This window comes from Pteropus medius, unplaced genomic scaffold (assembly GCF_902729225.1).
Source record: "Pteropus medius unplaced genomic scaffold, Ma_sr-lr_union100, whole genome shotgun sequence".
Lineage (NCBI taxonomy): Eukaryota > Metazoa > Chordata > Mammalia > Chiroptera > Pteropodidae > Pteropus > Pteropus medius.
Window position 1 is genome coordinate 4,538,880 of NW_024352786.1, and position 18,548 is coordinate 4,557,427.

Consider the following 18,548-nt stretch of genomic DNA (forward strand, 5'->3'; position numbering starts at 1 on the left):
CTTATCAGCATTCAGAATCATCACGTTCATTGGTCTTCATGTTTAATGTCTGTCTCATTAAGGTGCAGAGTCCATGAGGGCCAGGCAGGCCCTTGTTGGTCTTGTTTACCCCTTTCACCCTGTCTCCTCTGGCTTCCACAGTGCTTGGCATATGGGTGGCAATCAAATACACATTAAATGAATTAATAATTAGTGATTTAAATGAATCCATTTTTTAAAATGTGGATTAAGCGCTGTCTCACTTGTTTCATGGAGGAAAAGGCTTGACAAAGTGCAAGGGTTTCTTAACAAGATCTTCACATTCATTCAGTGAATACTGAGTGACTGTCACCAGGTCACGCCCTGGAAATGCCACATGAATAAGACATGATTGATGCCCTCCGGGACCTCAGAGGCTAAGCAGAGAGACAGATACACACATGTGTGTAAATAGCTGCAGTTCTTTATGAAAGAGTGGAATAGAGGTGTGGAAACTAGCCTTCAGGGACTACAGGGGGAAGAATTTAATTTGCCTGGGGCATGAAATCGTTCACCCAGGCAGTGATATTTACACTAGGCGAGGAACACAGAGGGGGCATTTGGTGGGTTAGTTACCAGGAAGAGAGCATCCCAGGCTGGGGACGGGTGTCAGAAAGTGAATGACATGTTTGGGCAGTATTGTGTACTTTGGGGTGGGAATTGTTAATGTTGCACCAAGGCATTTGGATTTGATCTTAAAGGAGCCAGGGCACCTGCGTAAGCAAGAAAGGCCAGAGTAAGAAATCCAAGTTAGAGTGCACCAGTGTGCAGAGTTCACTGCAGTCGGTGCTGTGGTTAGAAAACCAAACCGGTTTGTTCACTGCAGTTGCAGGCATTTTTAGGTAAAATGTCCTTAATTTAGCGTTTATAATGTATCTTTTATAGAGATAAATTTTTGAATTTCATAGAGATGCATATTTTACTAGAAATTGGTAGCTCTTTTAAAATGTGTTTTCCAAGTGAAGCGCTTTCTATGTATTTTTTATGTTGAACTTTAGAAACTTTTGAAAACCATTTATTATTTGTACCCAGCTAACTGTTTCAGTATAAATCACTGCAGAACAAACTTTATGAATCTTCATATTTTGGATTCTTCCAAATGAGTGAGTGTCCAGGTCTTGCTCCTTACCCCTTGTTAAAGCAGCATGACCTCTCTCAGCACCTCATCAAAACAAAACAAAACGTCTTTCTCTTATAGTTCCACGGCAGCCTTCAAATGACTTGTTTGAAATATTCGAAATTGAAAGAGGAGTCAGTGCAGACGATGAAGCAAAGGATGATCCAGGTGAGATACTTATATTCTTAGTACCATTATAATGACATTTTATGGTTTCCCTTCATTTTGTGAAAAAACTTAAATTGTAGATTATTTAGTTACATCTGGAAAAATTATAGGTTTTTTTTTTTTACAACTTGGTTTTCTCTGTAGTTAAATCAATTGAGCAAAAATAGAGTCATTATCTTCTTTAAAAAATATATTAAAGCAGCATTTAAACTATGAGAAGGAAATCATATTTTACAAGTGATGTAACAAGGTCATAATTGGGCAGCATTTGTGTGTTCTCTTTTTAAAGCTGAGCACACAATTGTGTTGAGAAAGGATTCATGTAATTTTCTTTTGATCTCCTGGAGAGCTCTGGTGAGTTAGTTAAGTGTGGATAGGAGAGAAGACTTGTTGCACAGATAACTTTGTTAACAAGTGCATTTCTGTTGTTAGTTGTTGGTTTGTGGTTTACACATCTTTCTGGTCATTTCCTTGCAGGTGTTCTGATACACAGCTGTAATTTTGACCATGGGCTTTGTGGATGGATTAGGGAAAAAGACAATGACTTGCACTGGGAACCAGTGAGGGATCCAGCAGGTAAAACCAGTTATCTAAGTCTAGGACACATTTTAGTGTGATCCTATTGGAAGATTGTAGTTCTGCTAATCAAGTATACTTTATAATACATCTCTGTTTTTACATAACAGAGAGTAAAGAAAGATCTTGTCTAGCATTCATATTCTATTTTTTAAGTGAACTTCATTTGTTATCTGTCAACTAAAATTATATTATGAGAAAATGAGTAGTTAATTAAAAGGCCATCAAATATCTCCCAAAAAGCTTGGTAAATAAAACATATAGACTCAACACATAATTTTCAACTTACTTGTAGAGCCTCATTCCCAAGCATATAAGAAGGACATCAGCCATGGTTGTAGTCTCCGTTTTTCTCAATTATGTACCCCCTCCCCTTTTTTAAAAAATGATTTGAGACATAGTTGAAGGAGACAGTGAAATTTCTGTGAAGTTGTGAAAACTTTCCTGTAAAAAATTTCAATCTAACTTGGATGCTGGAGAAGTTAGTTACAAATTACCACCACTTATTTCACTAGAGAATGTTATTAGCAAGGTGGATTTAGACATAGTTCTGGAGAAAATTAGCAGACTTTCAAATTGCGCACTTTCTATTAATATAAAGTTTTAGAATTTACAAGATGTTTTGTCATCTTATTTAAGGAAGCAAAGCTACATATTGTTGGTTTTTCCCTCCCCTCAGTAATTAAATCTTTTATGGATGAGGTCAGCTTGATGGAAGGATGAGGAGTTTGGTTTCTTTTTTTCCTTTTTATACTCCTTACTTTAGATTTAAGAATATAAGACACAAGTCATGAAGAAAAGGTATGTTAGCTTTAAAAGCCTAGTTCATAAATACTTTCCTAGGTATTATATAGAAGGGCACAAAACACAAAAGCTAACTTGAGAGAGGATATGCTCTCTTAAACCAGTTATTCTCAAACTTCAGCATTTGTACAAATTAGCTGAGGGCCTTGTTAAAGTGTAGATTTTGATGCATTTCTAACAAGCTCCTTGGGGATACCTATGGTCCTAATCCTTGATACACATTTTGAGTAGCAAGGTATTAAAATATTAGTCCAAAATATATTTATTAGGTCCCCTGAGATTGAAATATTAGAGATGTTTAAAAATGAAAATTTGAGGCAGGCTTTTAAAAATATTAATATTCAATAAATTCAAATAGGTCTTTTAGATTTCTTTTAGCAATACAATTATTTTTAATGACACACATATGTGCATGTACATGATGCAGTCCCTCTCATTCTCACATTTGTATTAACTCTTATTCATTGCAGATTAACTCTGAGCAGGACAACATTATTAATGTCACACATATCTGTGCATTAAAGAGAAACCAACATTTTTTAATACTACTATAGTCCTGACTCATTTATCATCTTATTAAATTTATTTACTGTCCTCCTATCCACCCTGTGAAGCAGGTAATATTTTTAATTTACAAAGGATATACTGAAGCCTGGAGGTTACATAAATTTCCTAAGGCCATAGAGCTAAAGAATGGACTTTACCTCTAGACCCCTCTTTACTGCCTGTACAGCCTCCTTGGCAATTCAGTGTCCAGAACATCTGTAGCATTATTCTGGGGTTTTCACTCTATCAAAGTCTGGCCTCAGTCTGCTGAGGTAGTATGCATAATCTGATTAGTCAATCTCAGGCCTGGGGATTTGAATGACCAATGACTTGGAGTATTTTGCTACAGAAGGAAGGCTCTTTAGCAGCAATGCGTGATAGAATGGTGAATAATGTTCATGGTTACAATGAATAACTTTCAAGCAAGGTACATTGGAGAGAGTAATTCATGCTAAACTTAGAAGAATCCATTACATATCTATGTAGATATTCAAATTCTAAAAATTAAGTCTTACATAGACTGTTTTAGAACCAAGTTAGTACTTTTTAACATTTATTATTCATCACATATGTACATGTTTAAATTTGTTTTGACCCAAATTCTACTTGCTCTCTGATAGAAAAATGAGAAGAGGATGGTAAGTTAGAATGACAGGCAAAAAAAAAAAAAAAAAAATGTTGGAAGTGATCATTTAAATTGCCATAGTGCAGAACAGATGGAAAGGAAGTGGTGGCTGCTGAGGTGACAGGATAGGTCCTGATGACTGGCTCTGGAGGATGCTCTTTTGGAGTTGTTCCAGGTTTTTATCAATGACTTGGATGAACTGGATGTTGAATTTGGATATGCAAGACATACTAACAAAACTGTAGATGGCTCAAAGCCAGAGGAGAAAGTGACTGTGTTGACAGACACAACCAGCTGCAAAAGATTAGATCAATAGGTCACATTGAAGAGGTTGAAATCTAATGGGGATGGATACAAGGTATGACTCATGGTCTAGAAACCAACTATGCAGCTGTGGGAGGGGAAGAAGTGCCTTACCAGTAAGTGTGAGAGACTACAGAGTTTTAGCAGGTAATGAAATAGGTGAGTGACCCCTGTGTTGTTTCTGCTAAAAGATTGGGTCATTTCCCTAGAACTATGGTATTTTTTCCAGAATGGAAATTCTACTTTGGTGGGTTCTTTCTGGTCTGAGAAGAATAGAGATAAATATAGATCGCACAGAATAACCTGGATGGAAAGGTGTCTCAAAGCCTGCAGAAAAACGGGAAGAAAAGTTTTTAGCCTTGGGAAGAAATAATGGAGCAGGGCTGCTTTTCAACTACTTGATGGACAACATCTGTCACTATTATTCTGTGACCATAGGAGATGGGAGTCAGATCAGTGGGTGAAAACTACAGAGAGATTGATTTTAGTTTACTCTCTGAAAGAACTTTCCAATAGTCAGAGCTGTCCAAAAAGAGCTTAGGCTGACTTTGAAGTAAGGACTTCTCTGTCTGTAGAGGTGTTTGACCAGGTGACATATGGCAAGTTGATGTTTTGAGCACTGGGTGAGGGTTGGATTACTAAACCTCTTATACCAGCTCTGAGAGCCTCTGCCTCAGAGTGGAATGCCCAGGTAATCCCAAGGAGATGAGTGAGCAGCAGGGTTCCAGCCTGGAAAATGGGAAGAAAGTTCCAGTCAAGATTGTGGAGTAGGTAAATGCTGGGCTTGCTTCCACCCATGACCACATAAAAGTCACAGTTAATTATAGAACAGTCAGCCTGGAGAACCATCTGAAGACTAGCTGAACAGAATTCCTATAACTAAAGATATAAAGAAGAGGCCATATTGAGACTGATAGAAGGGGTTGATGCCAAATGGGCTGGCCCTGCACGTGTATGGGGTGACTGAGCATAGGGAGAGATATCTCAGCTGTGGAGGTCTCCCCAGAGGAGTGAGGGGCCCCAGACTAGGATTCCAGTACCAGGAAGAGGAGTCTCCATAAAATCTGACTGTGAAAATCAGCAGGGACTTTGACCATCCAGATGAGACAAAAGGCAGCTGAAAACCCAGACATTCTCTTAAAAGGCCTGCACACAGACTCACTCATTCACAGACACTCACCTGGGCTCCAGTCTAGGGACAGCAGTTTGGGAGGTGCCAGAGACATACAGAAAAAGACTGAATTGTGTGGCTTCATGGTGAGGGCTGGAGGGACAGCTTCCACTATCCCTGTGTTGAGCCCTCTTCTCATGCAGCCTAGGTGGGCACCATCTTGTCAATGTTGAGCTCTCTCCCCACACAGCCAAATCTGAATCTGCATTGACCTGGTGAACTCTGCTTACTCCACCCTGGCGACTCTGTGAGACCCTGCCCCACACAACTTGTGCATTGCCTGAGGCATTTTCATGGCTGAGAAACCAGACCCTGTGTCCTTGGCAGAAGGCTCCTTCAGCAGCAGTCAGCAGGCCTCGGCTCACATGCTTCCAGAGAAACTCTTGGTGGCAGGCAACCACCCCCTGCCTGAGCTGCAGTATTCCTTGGACAAATCTTGGGGGTCTGTGGGCCAGAGGCAAGCAGCAGCTGGCCTCAATGTGATATGAGACTTTTAAGTGGCCACAGGCAAGGCACTGGCACCAAATGTGACTCTGCACTAACCTGGGGAACATGACTCACACCCCACCCTGGGGACTCCCTGGGACCACGCCTCATCCAACTCCGTATACTCCTCAAGGCTCTGTCAGCTGCCGAGCCTAACGGGCAGGTAGCCTCAGGCCTTGTGGTGCCCTGGGCTTTTTTCTGAGCTGCTCCAGGCCCAGTACTTGGGGCACTCAGCCTTGGTTCTTTGTGTGGCCTTTCCCTCCAGGTCCAGCACAGACAGCGAACAACTGCAGATAGCTTTGCAGTTCCTACTAGGTAGCTCCAGGCCAGTCACAGGCAGTGGCTGACCTTGGCCTGCATGGGAGCCCTTCCCAAGGAGCCCCAGAACCAACTCGCCCAGAGGCTGGCATCAGACCTCAACAGAGCACCACCTGATTAGTCCCACAAGCGGCACACTGAAAGGGTGGTCTCAATAGGCACATAAATCCACTGGGATGAATCCCTCTCCGTGAGGTCAGCCCACACATAGCAGATCATAAACTATGGGTGTGGCCAATCCTCACAGCCAGTCAGCCTTAATCAATCTCACAGCAATCAAGGCTCAACTACAATAGGAGGGCACTCACGACCCACACAAGAAACACTCCTGGAACACCAGGTACAGGTGACCAGGGAGACTGTGCCACTGGGCCACACAGGGCACTTACCACATAAGGCCACCAGGCCAAGACTGGGAGACATAACAGATCTACCTAATACATGCAAACAAACAGAGAGGCAGCCAAAATGAGCAAAAATTTCCCAAATGAAAGAACAGGAGAAAACTCCAGAAAAAGAACTAAAAGAAATGGAGACAAGCAACCTACCAGATACTGAATTTGAAACACTGGCTATAAGGATGCTCAATGAACTTAGAGGAAGGGTAGATGATCTAAGTGAAAATGTAAACAAGGAGATAGTAAGCATAAAAAAGACATAGAAAGCATAAAGAACCAGTCAGAAATGAATACAGTAACTGAAATGAATACATTAGAAGGAATCAACAGTAGTTTAGAGGAAGCAGAAGACTGAATCAGCAATTTGGATGACAAAGTAGCAGAAAACACCCAATCAGGACAGCAAAAAGAAAAAAAAATGAAGATAGTTGGAGGGACCTCTGGGACATCAAATAAAATAACATTCACATCATAGAGGTACCAGAAGGAGAAGAGAGCAATGGATTGAGAACCTATTTGAAGAAATGACTGAAAACTTTTCTAACCTGGCAAAAGAAATAGACATACAAATCCATTATGTGCAGAGAGTGCCAAACAAGATGAACCGCAACAGGCTCACACCAAAACACATCATAATTAAAATGGCAAAGGTTAAAGACAGAATCCTAAAATCAGCAAGAGAAAGGCAGCTAGTTACTTACAAGGATACTTCCATAAGACTGTCAGCCGATTTCTCAACAAAAACTTTGCAGGCCAGAAGGTATTGGCATGAAATATTCAAAGAGATGAAAAGCAAGGACCTACAACCAAGACTATTCTACACAGCAAGGCTAGCAATTAGAATAGGAGGTGAGATAAAGAGTGTCCCAGACATAAAAAAGCTAAAGGAATTCACCACCACCAAGCCAGTATTTCAAGAAATGTTAAAGGGACTTTATGGGGGATGGGGAGGCAGAGAACATAAGTATGAATAACAAAATGGCAATAGCTATGTACCTATTAATAATCACTTTAAATGTAAATGGATTAAATGCTCCAATCAAAAGACTTAGGGTAGTTGAATGGATAAGAAACAAGACCCATACATATGCTGTCTACAAGAGACCAACTTCAGATTGAAAGACGTCCATAGGCTGAAAGTAAAGGGATGGAAAAAGAGATTTTATGCAAATGGAAATGAAAAAACTGGGGTAGCAATATTTATGTCAGACAAAATTGACTTTAAAACAGAAGTGATAATAGGAGACAAAGAAGGGCATTACATAATGATAAAGGGAACAATCCAATAAGAGGGTCTAACTCTAGTAAACATTTATGTAGCCAGCATAGCAGCACTACATATTTAAAGCAGTTATTGACAGACATAAAGGGAGAGATCAATAAGAATACAGTCACAGTAGGGGACTGTAACACTCCTTGACACCAATATACAGATCTTCCGGACAGAAAATCACCAAGAAAAATTGGCCTTAAATGAAACACCAGACCAGAATTTAATTGATATTTTTATAGTGTTTCACCCCAAAGCAAGTGTATAGAGTCTTCTCAAGTGCACATGGGACATCTTCCAAGAAGACGACATTAGGCCACAAAACAAGTCTCAATAAATTTAAGAACACTGAAATCATATTGAGCGTCTTCTCTGATCACAATGGTATGAAATTAGAAGTCAATTACAAGAAGAAAACTGAAAAATAACAGGCAACTAAACAATGAATGGGTTAACAATGAGATCAAGAAAATAAAAAATGCTTTGAAACAAATAAAAATGAAAACACACAGACCCCAAATCTGTGGGACACAGCAAAAGCAGTCTAAGAAGGACTTCAAGCAACAATAAAAATCTTAAACAATCTAATCATACATGTAAAAGAACTAGAAAACAGCAAATAAAGCCCAAAGTGAGTAGAAGGAAGGAAATAATAAAGATCAAAGTGGAAATAAATGAAAAAGAGTCTAAAAAATAATATAAAAAATCAATGAAACCAAGAGCTGGTTTGAAAAGATAAACAAAATTGATAAACCTTTAACTGGACTCATCAAAAAAGAGAAGACTCAAATAACTAAAATCAGAAATGAAAGAGAAGTGACAGCTGACTACAGAAATACAAAGGATTATAAGAAAATACTATCAGCAATTATATGACAGCAAATGGACAATCTAGAAGAAAGGGATAAATTCCTAGAAACATGCAGTCTTCAAGACTGAGTTAAGAAGAAACAGAAAATCTGAACCACCTGATTACTACTAACAAAGTTGAATCAATAATCAAAAAATTCCCAACAAACAAAAGTCCTGGACTGGATGGCTTCACAGGTAAATTTTACCAGTCAAGAAAAACATTTATTCTTCTCAAGCTATTTCAAAAAATTCAAGAGAAGGGAAGCCTCCCAAGCTCATTTTATGAGGCCACCATTACCTTGATTATGGAACATTACAAAAAAGATGTTACAAAAAAAAATTATAGGCTGATATCCCTGATGAACATAGTTGTAAAAATCCTCAACAAAATATTAGCAAACAAAACTCAGCAATACATGAAAAAGATGATACACTGTCATCAAGTTGGATTTGTTCCTGGGATGCAAGGTTAGTTTAATATTTACAAATCAGTTAATGTGATATACCACATTAATAAATTGAAAGATAACAATTATATGATCATATCAATAGGTGCAGGAAAAGCATTTTGCAAAATCTAGCATCTATTTGTGATAACTCTCAGCAAAGTGGGAATAAAGGGAACATACCTTAATATAATAAAGGCAATATTGCAAACACACAGCTAACATCATACTCAACGGGGAAAAGCTACAAGCATTTTTCTTAAGAGCAGGAACAAGACAAAATGTCACCTTTCACCACTTTTATTCAACATAGTATCGGAGGTCCTAATAGCAATCAGACAAAAGAAATAAAAAACATCCAAATTGGAAAGGAAGAAATAAAACTCATTATTTGAAAATGACATGATACTATATAGAGAGAACCCTAAAGATTCCATCAAAAAACTGTTAGAACTGATGAATGAATTCAGTAAAGTAACAGGATATAAAATTAATATTCAGAAATCGATTGCATTTTTATACACTAATAATAAACTGTCAGAGAAATTAAGAAAACAATTCCATTTATAATTGCATCAAAAAGAAGAAAATACCTAGGAATAAATTGAACCAAGGAGGTAAAAGACCTGTATTCAAAAAATTTTAAGTCATTGAAGAATAGAAATTGAAGATACGTATAAATGGAAGCATATACAGTGTTCATGGATAGGAAGATTTAACATCATTAAAATGCCCATACTACCCAAAGCAATCTATATATTCATTGCAGTTTCTATCACAATACTAATGGCATTTTTCACAGAACTTGAATAATCTTAAAATTTATATGGAACCATAAAAGACCCCCAGCAGACACGGCAATCTGGAGAAAGAAGAACAAAGTTGGAATATCATCCTATCTGATATCAAATGACACTATAAGGCTGTAGTAATCAAACAGCATGATACTGGCAGACACATAGGTCAATGGAACAAAAAAGAGAGCCCAGACATAAATCGATGCCTACATGACCATTTAATCTATGATAAAGGGGGCCAGAATATATAGTGGGGGTAAAGATGGCCTCTTAAATAATTTTGGGAAAAATAGACAGATACATGCAAAAAATGAAATTGGACCGCTTTCTTATACCATATACAAGAATAAACACAAAATGGATTAAAGATTTAAATATAAGACCTGAAACCATGAAACTCCTAGAAGAAAACACAGTAAACTCTCTGACATTGCTCTTAATAATATTTTTTCTGCTATATATTCTCAGGCAAGGGAAACAAAAGAAAAACAAATGGGACTACATCAAACTAAGTTTTTGCACAGCAAAGGAAACCATCAACAAAACAAAAAGAACCTCTTGAAGGGGAGAAGATATTTGCCAATGATATATCTGATAAGGGGTTAATATTCAAAATTTATAAAGAACTCACAGAACTCAACCCTGCAAAAAACAATCTAGTTAAAAAATGCCTAATAGGCATTTTATTAGAAATACAACAGAAATATGAAAAGATGTTCAACGTCACTAATCACCAGAGAAATGCAAATTAAAACTCCAATAAGTTATCACTCCACACCCATCAGAATGGCTTTCATCAATAAATCAACAAACAACAAGTGCTGGCAAAGATGTGGAGAAAAGGGAACCCTCATGCACTGCTGATGGGCTTAAAAATTGGTAGATCCACTATGGAAAACAGTTTGGAGGTTCCTCAAAAAATTAAAAATAGAACTACCATTTGGCCCAGCATTCCACTTCTGGGTATTTATCCAAAGAAATCAAAAACCCTAATTTGAAAAGATATATGCACCCTGGTGTTCACTGCAGCACCATTTCCAATAGCCAAGATATGGAAGCAACGTAAGTGCCCATCAATAGACAATTCAATAAAAAAGTTGTGGTCCATATATACAATGGAATATTACCCAACCATAAAAACAAATAAAATCTTACCATTTGCAACAACATGAATGGACCTATAGGATATTACGCTAAATGAAATAAATAAGTCAGACAGAGAAAGACAAATACCACATAATTTCTGTTATATGTGGAATCTAAAGAACAAAATAAATAAACAAAACAGAAACAGACTCATAGATACAGAGAACAAACTGGTAATTGCCAGATGGAAGAGTTGTTGGGGGACTGGGTTAGAAAGATGACAGGATTAAGAAGTACAAATTGGAATTACAAAATAGTCATGAATGTGTGAAAGAAAACATAGGGAATATAGTAATATTGTGACAACTAGGTATAGTGCCAGGTGGGTACTAGACTAATTGGGGGGCATCACTTCATAAATTATATAAATGTCTTCTTACCAGTCTCTTGTACATTTGAAACTAATATAAAATAATATTCGATGTCAACTCTAATTGAAAAATAAAATTTCTTCAAAAAAGAAAAAAAATGGAAAAACCAAAGGAGGGCAGAGTTAGAAGGAGGGTAGGAGTGCATGGCATATGTCAGGATAGAATTGCAGATGGGCATTTTGGAATATGTTGGGGAATACTAACCATGTACTGATGGAGTAATACTAATAAAGCTTATGAAAATTGCCTATTTTTCTTCTAGGAAGTTAAGGTGAGGTTTGCGTGTGTGTTATGTGTGTGTATCACATGCTAAGACCAGAAAAGAATACAAGCAATTTAATGAATTATTTCTGTGCATTCTTTAATTATCAAGCTGATTGTTCGTTTCTCTCTATATTATCTCATTTGTGAAGGAACATGTGTTTGGATTTCCACAGTTATGACTGATTTTAATGTTGTGCATTTCTTATCCAAGATCCAGATATGCAAATATTCTTATATGCTAATATCTCCAAGAAAATCCTCAATGAAAGGAACTTACAACTTTGAGAAACAGCTGTAAAATAAGTGCATTTGCTAGCTGCCCCTCCTTGTGCTCAATAGGTTTTGTTTATCACATTCAATCTTGAAATTAATCGTGAGATAGTGAAATTAATACATTCCTCTAAGGAATGGAAAATTGTGTTGCCAACAGGTATAGGCATGTAGCTATGGCCCTGATGACACACCCTTCTGCTGTAGATGTCAAGGCGGGACCTGGGGCCCTTTTCCTGGAACCCTGATCTCTGGAGATCAAGGGTTAAAGGCAACTGGCTCAGTGCTCTGTTTGCTACCGACAGCTACAAGGAATTCACTAAACTATATAACAAGTATGCCAGCGTGTACCTACAAGTATGTCTGTTGCAGCATTAAAAAGCATTATTTTGAAATACTTGTAAATGGAAACATAAGTCAACTCTCTAAAGCTGTCCCCTAGCCCTGGCTCCAGTTGCCCTCCTCAGACGCAACCAGTTTCTTGGTTATCTTACCAAAGATCTATTGGTCCATATAAGAGCAAATTGCCCTCTTCTGTACCTTGCTTTTGTCACTTAACCATATTAAGAGTTAACTTGAAGAACAAGGACTTTGAAGCCAGAATGCCTGGGTTGAAACCTGGCACCCCCTCTTAGTAGATTTAACCCTGAGTAAGTCACTTAAATGGGGATAATCAATAGTATCTATTCAACATATGTAAAGCATTTAAAGCAATGCCCAACCCAGAGTTACCATTAAAATAGTATAAGCCACTGTTGTTGAAAATTGTCTTGTATTAGTACATATAGAACACCCTAATTCTTACTATGATTATCGCTCCATTACTCCTTAGATGTTCCACCTATATTTAACCAGCCATCTACTGAGGAACATTTTAGTTGTTTCCAGCCTTTGGCAGTTCAGACAATACTGTAGTGAATAACCTTGTACACATATCATTTTATATATGTTTGACTATATCTATAGAATAAATTTCTAGATGCAGAATGCTGAATCAAAGGGAATTTGCATTTTGAATGTTGATAGATTTTACTAAATTGCCCTTCATAAGAGTTATAACAATTTATACTCTCACCAACAATATTTAAGGACCATCCCTAATACTTTTAGAATCTCTTAAAAATCTTTATCAACCTCATAGGTAAAAGGTCATTTCACTTTAATTTCTTTCATTGTTACAAGTCGACTATCTTTTCACATTTTAAAAGTCATTTTTTCCCTAACATGCCCTTTATATTTTTGTTTTTATTATTTGTAAGTTTTTTTATGTAAAACGGAAACTTAGTCCTTTTTCATGTGTTGCAAGTATTTTTTTGTTTGTCTTACTATTTTATGGTATTATCTTAAAGTGAAAATTGGAAACAACTTAAATGTTCTTCAGTGAAAAATTGGTTATTAATGGCATACGTGCAGCTGTGAGAAATGTCTATTTGTCGACAAAGAAAAATGGCTTATATATTTATGAAAAATAAGTATAACACTGCAAAAAATGTTCATAGGGCAGCTCTATGATGCGAAATTGTAGCTTCACTGATCATGTGTTACATTTTAGTCTTTTAAATACCTATACAAAAGGATTATTTGACTTTTATTAGGATGCCTTGGTTTGTTAGGTTGTCTTGTTTATTGGCAGCATTTGGCAGTGATAACAGTGTACATTCCATAGGGACTTAAGATAATGCTCGTTTTCTTAAAACTTGCAGGTTAACTATAATAACCTTATATTTTAGTCTTAATCAAAATACCTGTGATGATTCAAAAGCTGACTTATGGGGAGACATTTAAAATCTAAATATTTTGGCCCCAAATACCATTTGGATTAATTTGGGGGAGGAGAGCAGGGACAGGTGGGATGAAGATAAGAAATTGTATGTTGGTGACTGAAGTTATATGACTCAAGGACCTATTTCCCTGTAGTTTTTCCCCTGTATTCTTGGAATATCATTTATTCAACAAATGGCATTAAACTCTTACCATACGCTGGGAATGTAATGGAGTGGTTTGGGGGAAAGGTTGGTTCTGACACCAAAGAGTTCACAGTCTTCTAGAATAGAGAAGCATGCAACCAGTGATTCCAGTCTGAGTGCAGTAAGTGCTGAATCGGGGCTCAGGCGGTTCTGAACTTAAATTATTACTCTGCCACTCACTGGCTGGGCGACGCCTAGGCTGACTTCACCTCTCAAAGCCTTAGCTCTGCATCTGCGAGACAAGCTTTCATGTCACAGTCTTGTTAACAGTGGTCATGCAATGCCTCCACAGAGCACTCTGGCACAGAATAAGTGTATGGAAATCACATTTGGTCCTATCACTGCTCAGAGGGCACTTTGAAGAAGTCACTTACAGAATAGGAGGACATCCCAACCTTATGTCTGATATAAACATAAGAGTTTATCTTTTAACTGAAAAATATGTGAGGTTCCTACTAAAACATACATGAGTTCAGTATGCCAGTCACATTTTCCTATGGATAAATCAGTGTTGAAACAGTGTATTTTTCAGTTGGCTTCAATAAAACAGCCCGAGACAAATGTCATTTGTACATGGATCGAGTTTCTAAATACTACTTGCAACTCGCCCTCTCTTGAAGAGCAGCTTCCCCAATCACTGCTGCTCACACTTCCCACCCACCTCACCCCCTACACACTTAATTGCATTTCCTTTAACAACTGGGGCAAGGGGGTGGGTAAACTTCACGGCCGAAAGATCTGAGGACAAAGTGACCTGTCCAGAGTCACAGTTTTTATTAACATTTTGTCTTCATGTATATGTAATTAGAAATTTGTATGTTATGTTATGGATTTGTTTTGATATAAAAACATTGTAAACTTCTCTCCAAATAAAATTGATGCTCCAGGAAGGTGTGGAGGGTTTCCAGAATACACCTCCATCTTCCTGGCACGAGGTGCAGTCCAGTGGGATAAACAGCAAGCTGACTTTTTTAAAGGACTGTTTTAAAAAGGACTGTTCTCTCTCTAAAGATTTAAAAAAATAGAGAACTGTTCTCTCTTTAAAGATTACAAAATATAATAATAGAAGAGAGAATAAACAGATCTAATGCCCTTTAAACCACTGTCTGCTCTAGTGCCTGGAGGTTAATTATACACATAGAACATTCTCCCTGGCAACTTAGAGTCAACCAGCAAACCAGCCAACTTGACAACGTACTCGTAACTTGGTGAGGATCAGGGGGTGGTGAACATGTGTATGTTTGTGCATGCCTGTGTGTGTCTGATCATATTCCACTGGAAATATTCATAGTGTCAGGATTACTAATTACTGTGTCTTTGCCATAATGTATACTCCCCATTAGTAGAGTATTTTCAATAAAACCATGGAATTTAAGACAGGCATAGAATTACAGCATATTTTTCTCTTTCAAAAATCTGGAATTCTTTACAAATGACTGTCACAGTTGGAAGTTTATTAAAACAAAACAAAATGAAAAAAAGGTAAAACTCCTGTCCATACTGTTTGTGCTGGGAAGGGATGTCGGCACATACACAGCCCTGCTTTTCCCCTTGCAGGTGGACAATATCTGACAGTTTCGGCAGCCAAGGGCCCAGGGGGAAAAGCTGCTCGCTTGGTGCTACCTCTTGGCCACCTCATGCATTCAGGGAACCTGTGCCTGTCGTTTAGGCACAAGGTGACTGGGCTGCACTCCAGCACGCTCCAGGTGTTTCTGAGAAAACATGGTGCCCATGGAGCAGCCTTGTGGGGAAGAAACGGTGGCCATGGCTGGAGGCAGACACAGATCACCCTGCGAGGGGCTGACATCAAGAGTGTAAGTAGAACCACAAAGGATGCAGACCTGGGGGGTTTTCCTTTCATAGGAGAACTCTGGGGTCTGAATCGAAGAAGACTTCGTCTCTTCATTAACCCAGGCTCAGACAAAGGTTTGTGTTTCTTCTGGGCATGACAACGCCATTCTTTGCCTATTTCTGTAATCACTTTTTGCTTCGTGCATTCTTTATTACAACTTGCGATCACCACCACTCTCTCCATCCTGGGGTAGAGCCCCTATTTTTAGTGAAAAAAAAATTAGGAATTGAAAAAGTAAAGAAGTTAATGAAGAGAAACTTCAGAGGGCAGGGGTGGTGAGCTAACTGTTACTGCTTTTCTTTTTATTCTTTATACTTCAAACTTTGACCACCATGAGTTACCCTAAAGTGTTTTGTTTTTTGTTTTTTTTTTAAGTTTCTTTAAAATCCATTTTTTTTCCTTTTGACTTAGAGATTATGGTTAAGCAGCCTTGGGTGGGAACCCAGAACAATGTTTGGAAAATACCATTCTATTCAGGACAGGATGTGGAAAGCTTTGATTAAATATATAAATTTTATCTTAAGTAATCAAGTCATAGATAGCAAAAAAAATGATCTATAACATCTCATGAAAATAATGAACTTGGAAAAAAGTGCCTTCTTTATGTTGATGCTTATAAAACTTGCTATTAGGAGATTCTATATCTATGCCTATGGGTATAGTTTCTAGAAACTATTTTTAAAAAGAAAGGATTCAATACAGCTTTTATCAGTCCTGAATTTGGTTTTACTCTGATCTTTTTCTTAAAAATGTTTAACACATATTTTTAGAGAAATAAAACAAGATAATAGATATTTCAAATCACAGCATAGAAAGGTTTCTTCTGTTTTTAAAAGGAGCAAAGATGCTCCATAAAATACAAGAATAGTGGCAGTTTTTGGTCTTTACATAAGTAAAACACTGTGATGGGATTATGGCATTTGATTCTATTCCATTTTGTAACAAGCTCTATGAACCCAGTGAAAGCAGCAGAAAACATCAGACAGGCTGCATGATTGTGATCTTTCAGATTTTTGGCTCTCAACTTCTGTACCTTTATATTCATTCCATCACACTCTTTTTACTTCTGACCTCGGTAATCTTTGACAAAACTGTCCATAAGTATTTCTAAAATGATGTAGACTACAGTTTAGAATGGCTTTTTAAAGAGTAACTGATTCTGAGTAATGTCTGATTAACAGTTTACTGGAGATTTACGTTTTTACAGAAGGCAAGCCTCAGGGGACACTGTTCTACTCTTCTGTTGAGTTTACTATTTAGTTTTGGGGGACATTTGCCTTTATTTTGCTAAATGAGCAGGCACTGGAAAGGGCAGAGGAGGCTTGACTGGTGTGTGCGTTCTCTCCTTAGGTCATCTTCAAAGGTGAAAAAAAGCGTGGTCACACTGGGGAGATTGGATTGGATGATGTGAGCTTGAAAAAAGGTCACTGCTCTGAAGAACATGAGCAACTCCACAACTAGCAGTGAACTCCCATGTTGCTCCCTCTTCTTTTTCTAATCTTCACCTCCTGTCTTCTCCCTTAATCAGGCCTAGGAGAAGAGCTGGTCAATGGGTCAGGAGAAAGTCTGCTTGTCGACCCACATCTTGCTGGCCTGCTTTTGTGCAATCCCAATGAACAGTGACACTCTCCTTGAAATAGAAGGGGCATCTGTAGACACATACAAGCCATCTTTGGGTATTACCTTTAATCCCGTGTCTCTTTTAGGAAGGCCTTTGACTTATGTGACCTATGCCATCCTTCATCCTGGTTACAAGGTGTTCCTTGTAGCAAATTATAGGAGACTTTTCCAAAAGAAATCCATGCAAATGGCCATTCTGTTTTCTGTTCAGTATTGTACCATGAGTAGTATTGACTTCTCCTAAGGTGTGTTGTACAATGTTCTTGTGAAATTGGTTTCTCCTCTTCACTATTAGTTCTGGACTGATCCCAACTCTTTTACTGCCATTCACTTTATAAAAGAAGGGTGTATAACATATCAAAATGCATTTATTCTTTTCTGTATTTTTCTTTTAAAGACAATTACGTAGAGTGAGCACGTAATTCCTCGTTAGTAGTATTGTATTTGTGTAAATGTGCTATTGATATTAAGTAGTTATGTGTTCCTAATATTTACAGACTCTAGTTGCAAGAGAAAAGGCAGCTTGTGATCTCTCAAATTAAAAATACATAGTGAAATGTTATTCAGTTTCATGACGTTATATTTGTAGTAAGAGAAATTTGAAAAGATGTCAGGTTGCAGTGGAGGAATGAAGTTTTTAATGACCTTGAGTTTGATCCCTGTAAAGGATAGTAAACCATTCGGGTAGAGAAGAAACTGCAGTCAACATATAAAACCCTCACTGTTTCTGGTTACACGTTAAAACCAACAGCTCTCACCATAACATGGTCTCCACAGTAATCTGTAAGAAGCTTTGTAAAAGGTCTGGTTGTTTCAGAGGAAAGATTTTGTTTATGAAAGCAGGATGAGAAGCATGGGGAATCCATTGGAATAGATTTTCATGCTGATTTTTAAATCAGTATAAATTTAGGCAGGTCTAGCTCATAACTCATGTGCTGTCATGTCAGGATGGGATTGGAAGCAAGTCCCATGTTTTGAGGCATTGAAAGTGTTAGAATAGGATTCACATGCTAGAGCCATAGAACAAGATTAGAATTCTAAGATCTAAGAACCCTCAACTAACATATTCTCTCCCTGCATATTTTAACTTTATATGAAAAAATACTACTGAGGCTTTCCCTCATTTCTGATTAAGTAATGCAAATATTTTCTGCTGTTTTTGC

General features: G+C 37.8%; 1 protein-coding gene across 1 annotated transcript in view; it reads left to right on the forward strand.

Moving 5' to 3' along the window:
• NPNT (nephronectin) overlaps positions 1–18,334 on the forward strand; it is a 79,081-nt gene extending 60,747 nt beyond the window's left edge. Inside the window, 4 exon segments of the mRNA XM_039848853.1 lie at positions 1,217–1,303; positions 1,781–1,879; positions 15,471–15,727; positions 17,116–18,334. Coding sequence (XP_039704787.1) covers positions 1,217–1,303; positions 1,781–1,879; positions 15,471–15,727; positions 17,116–17,226 — 554 coding nt within the window. The 3' untranslated portion in view covers positions 17,227–18,334.
• Positions 18,335–18,548: the final 214 nt, after the last annotated feature.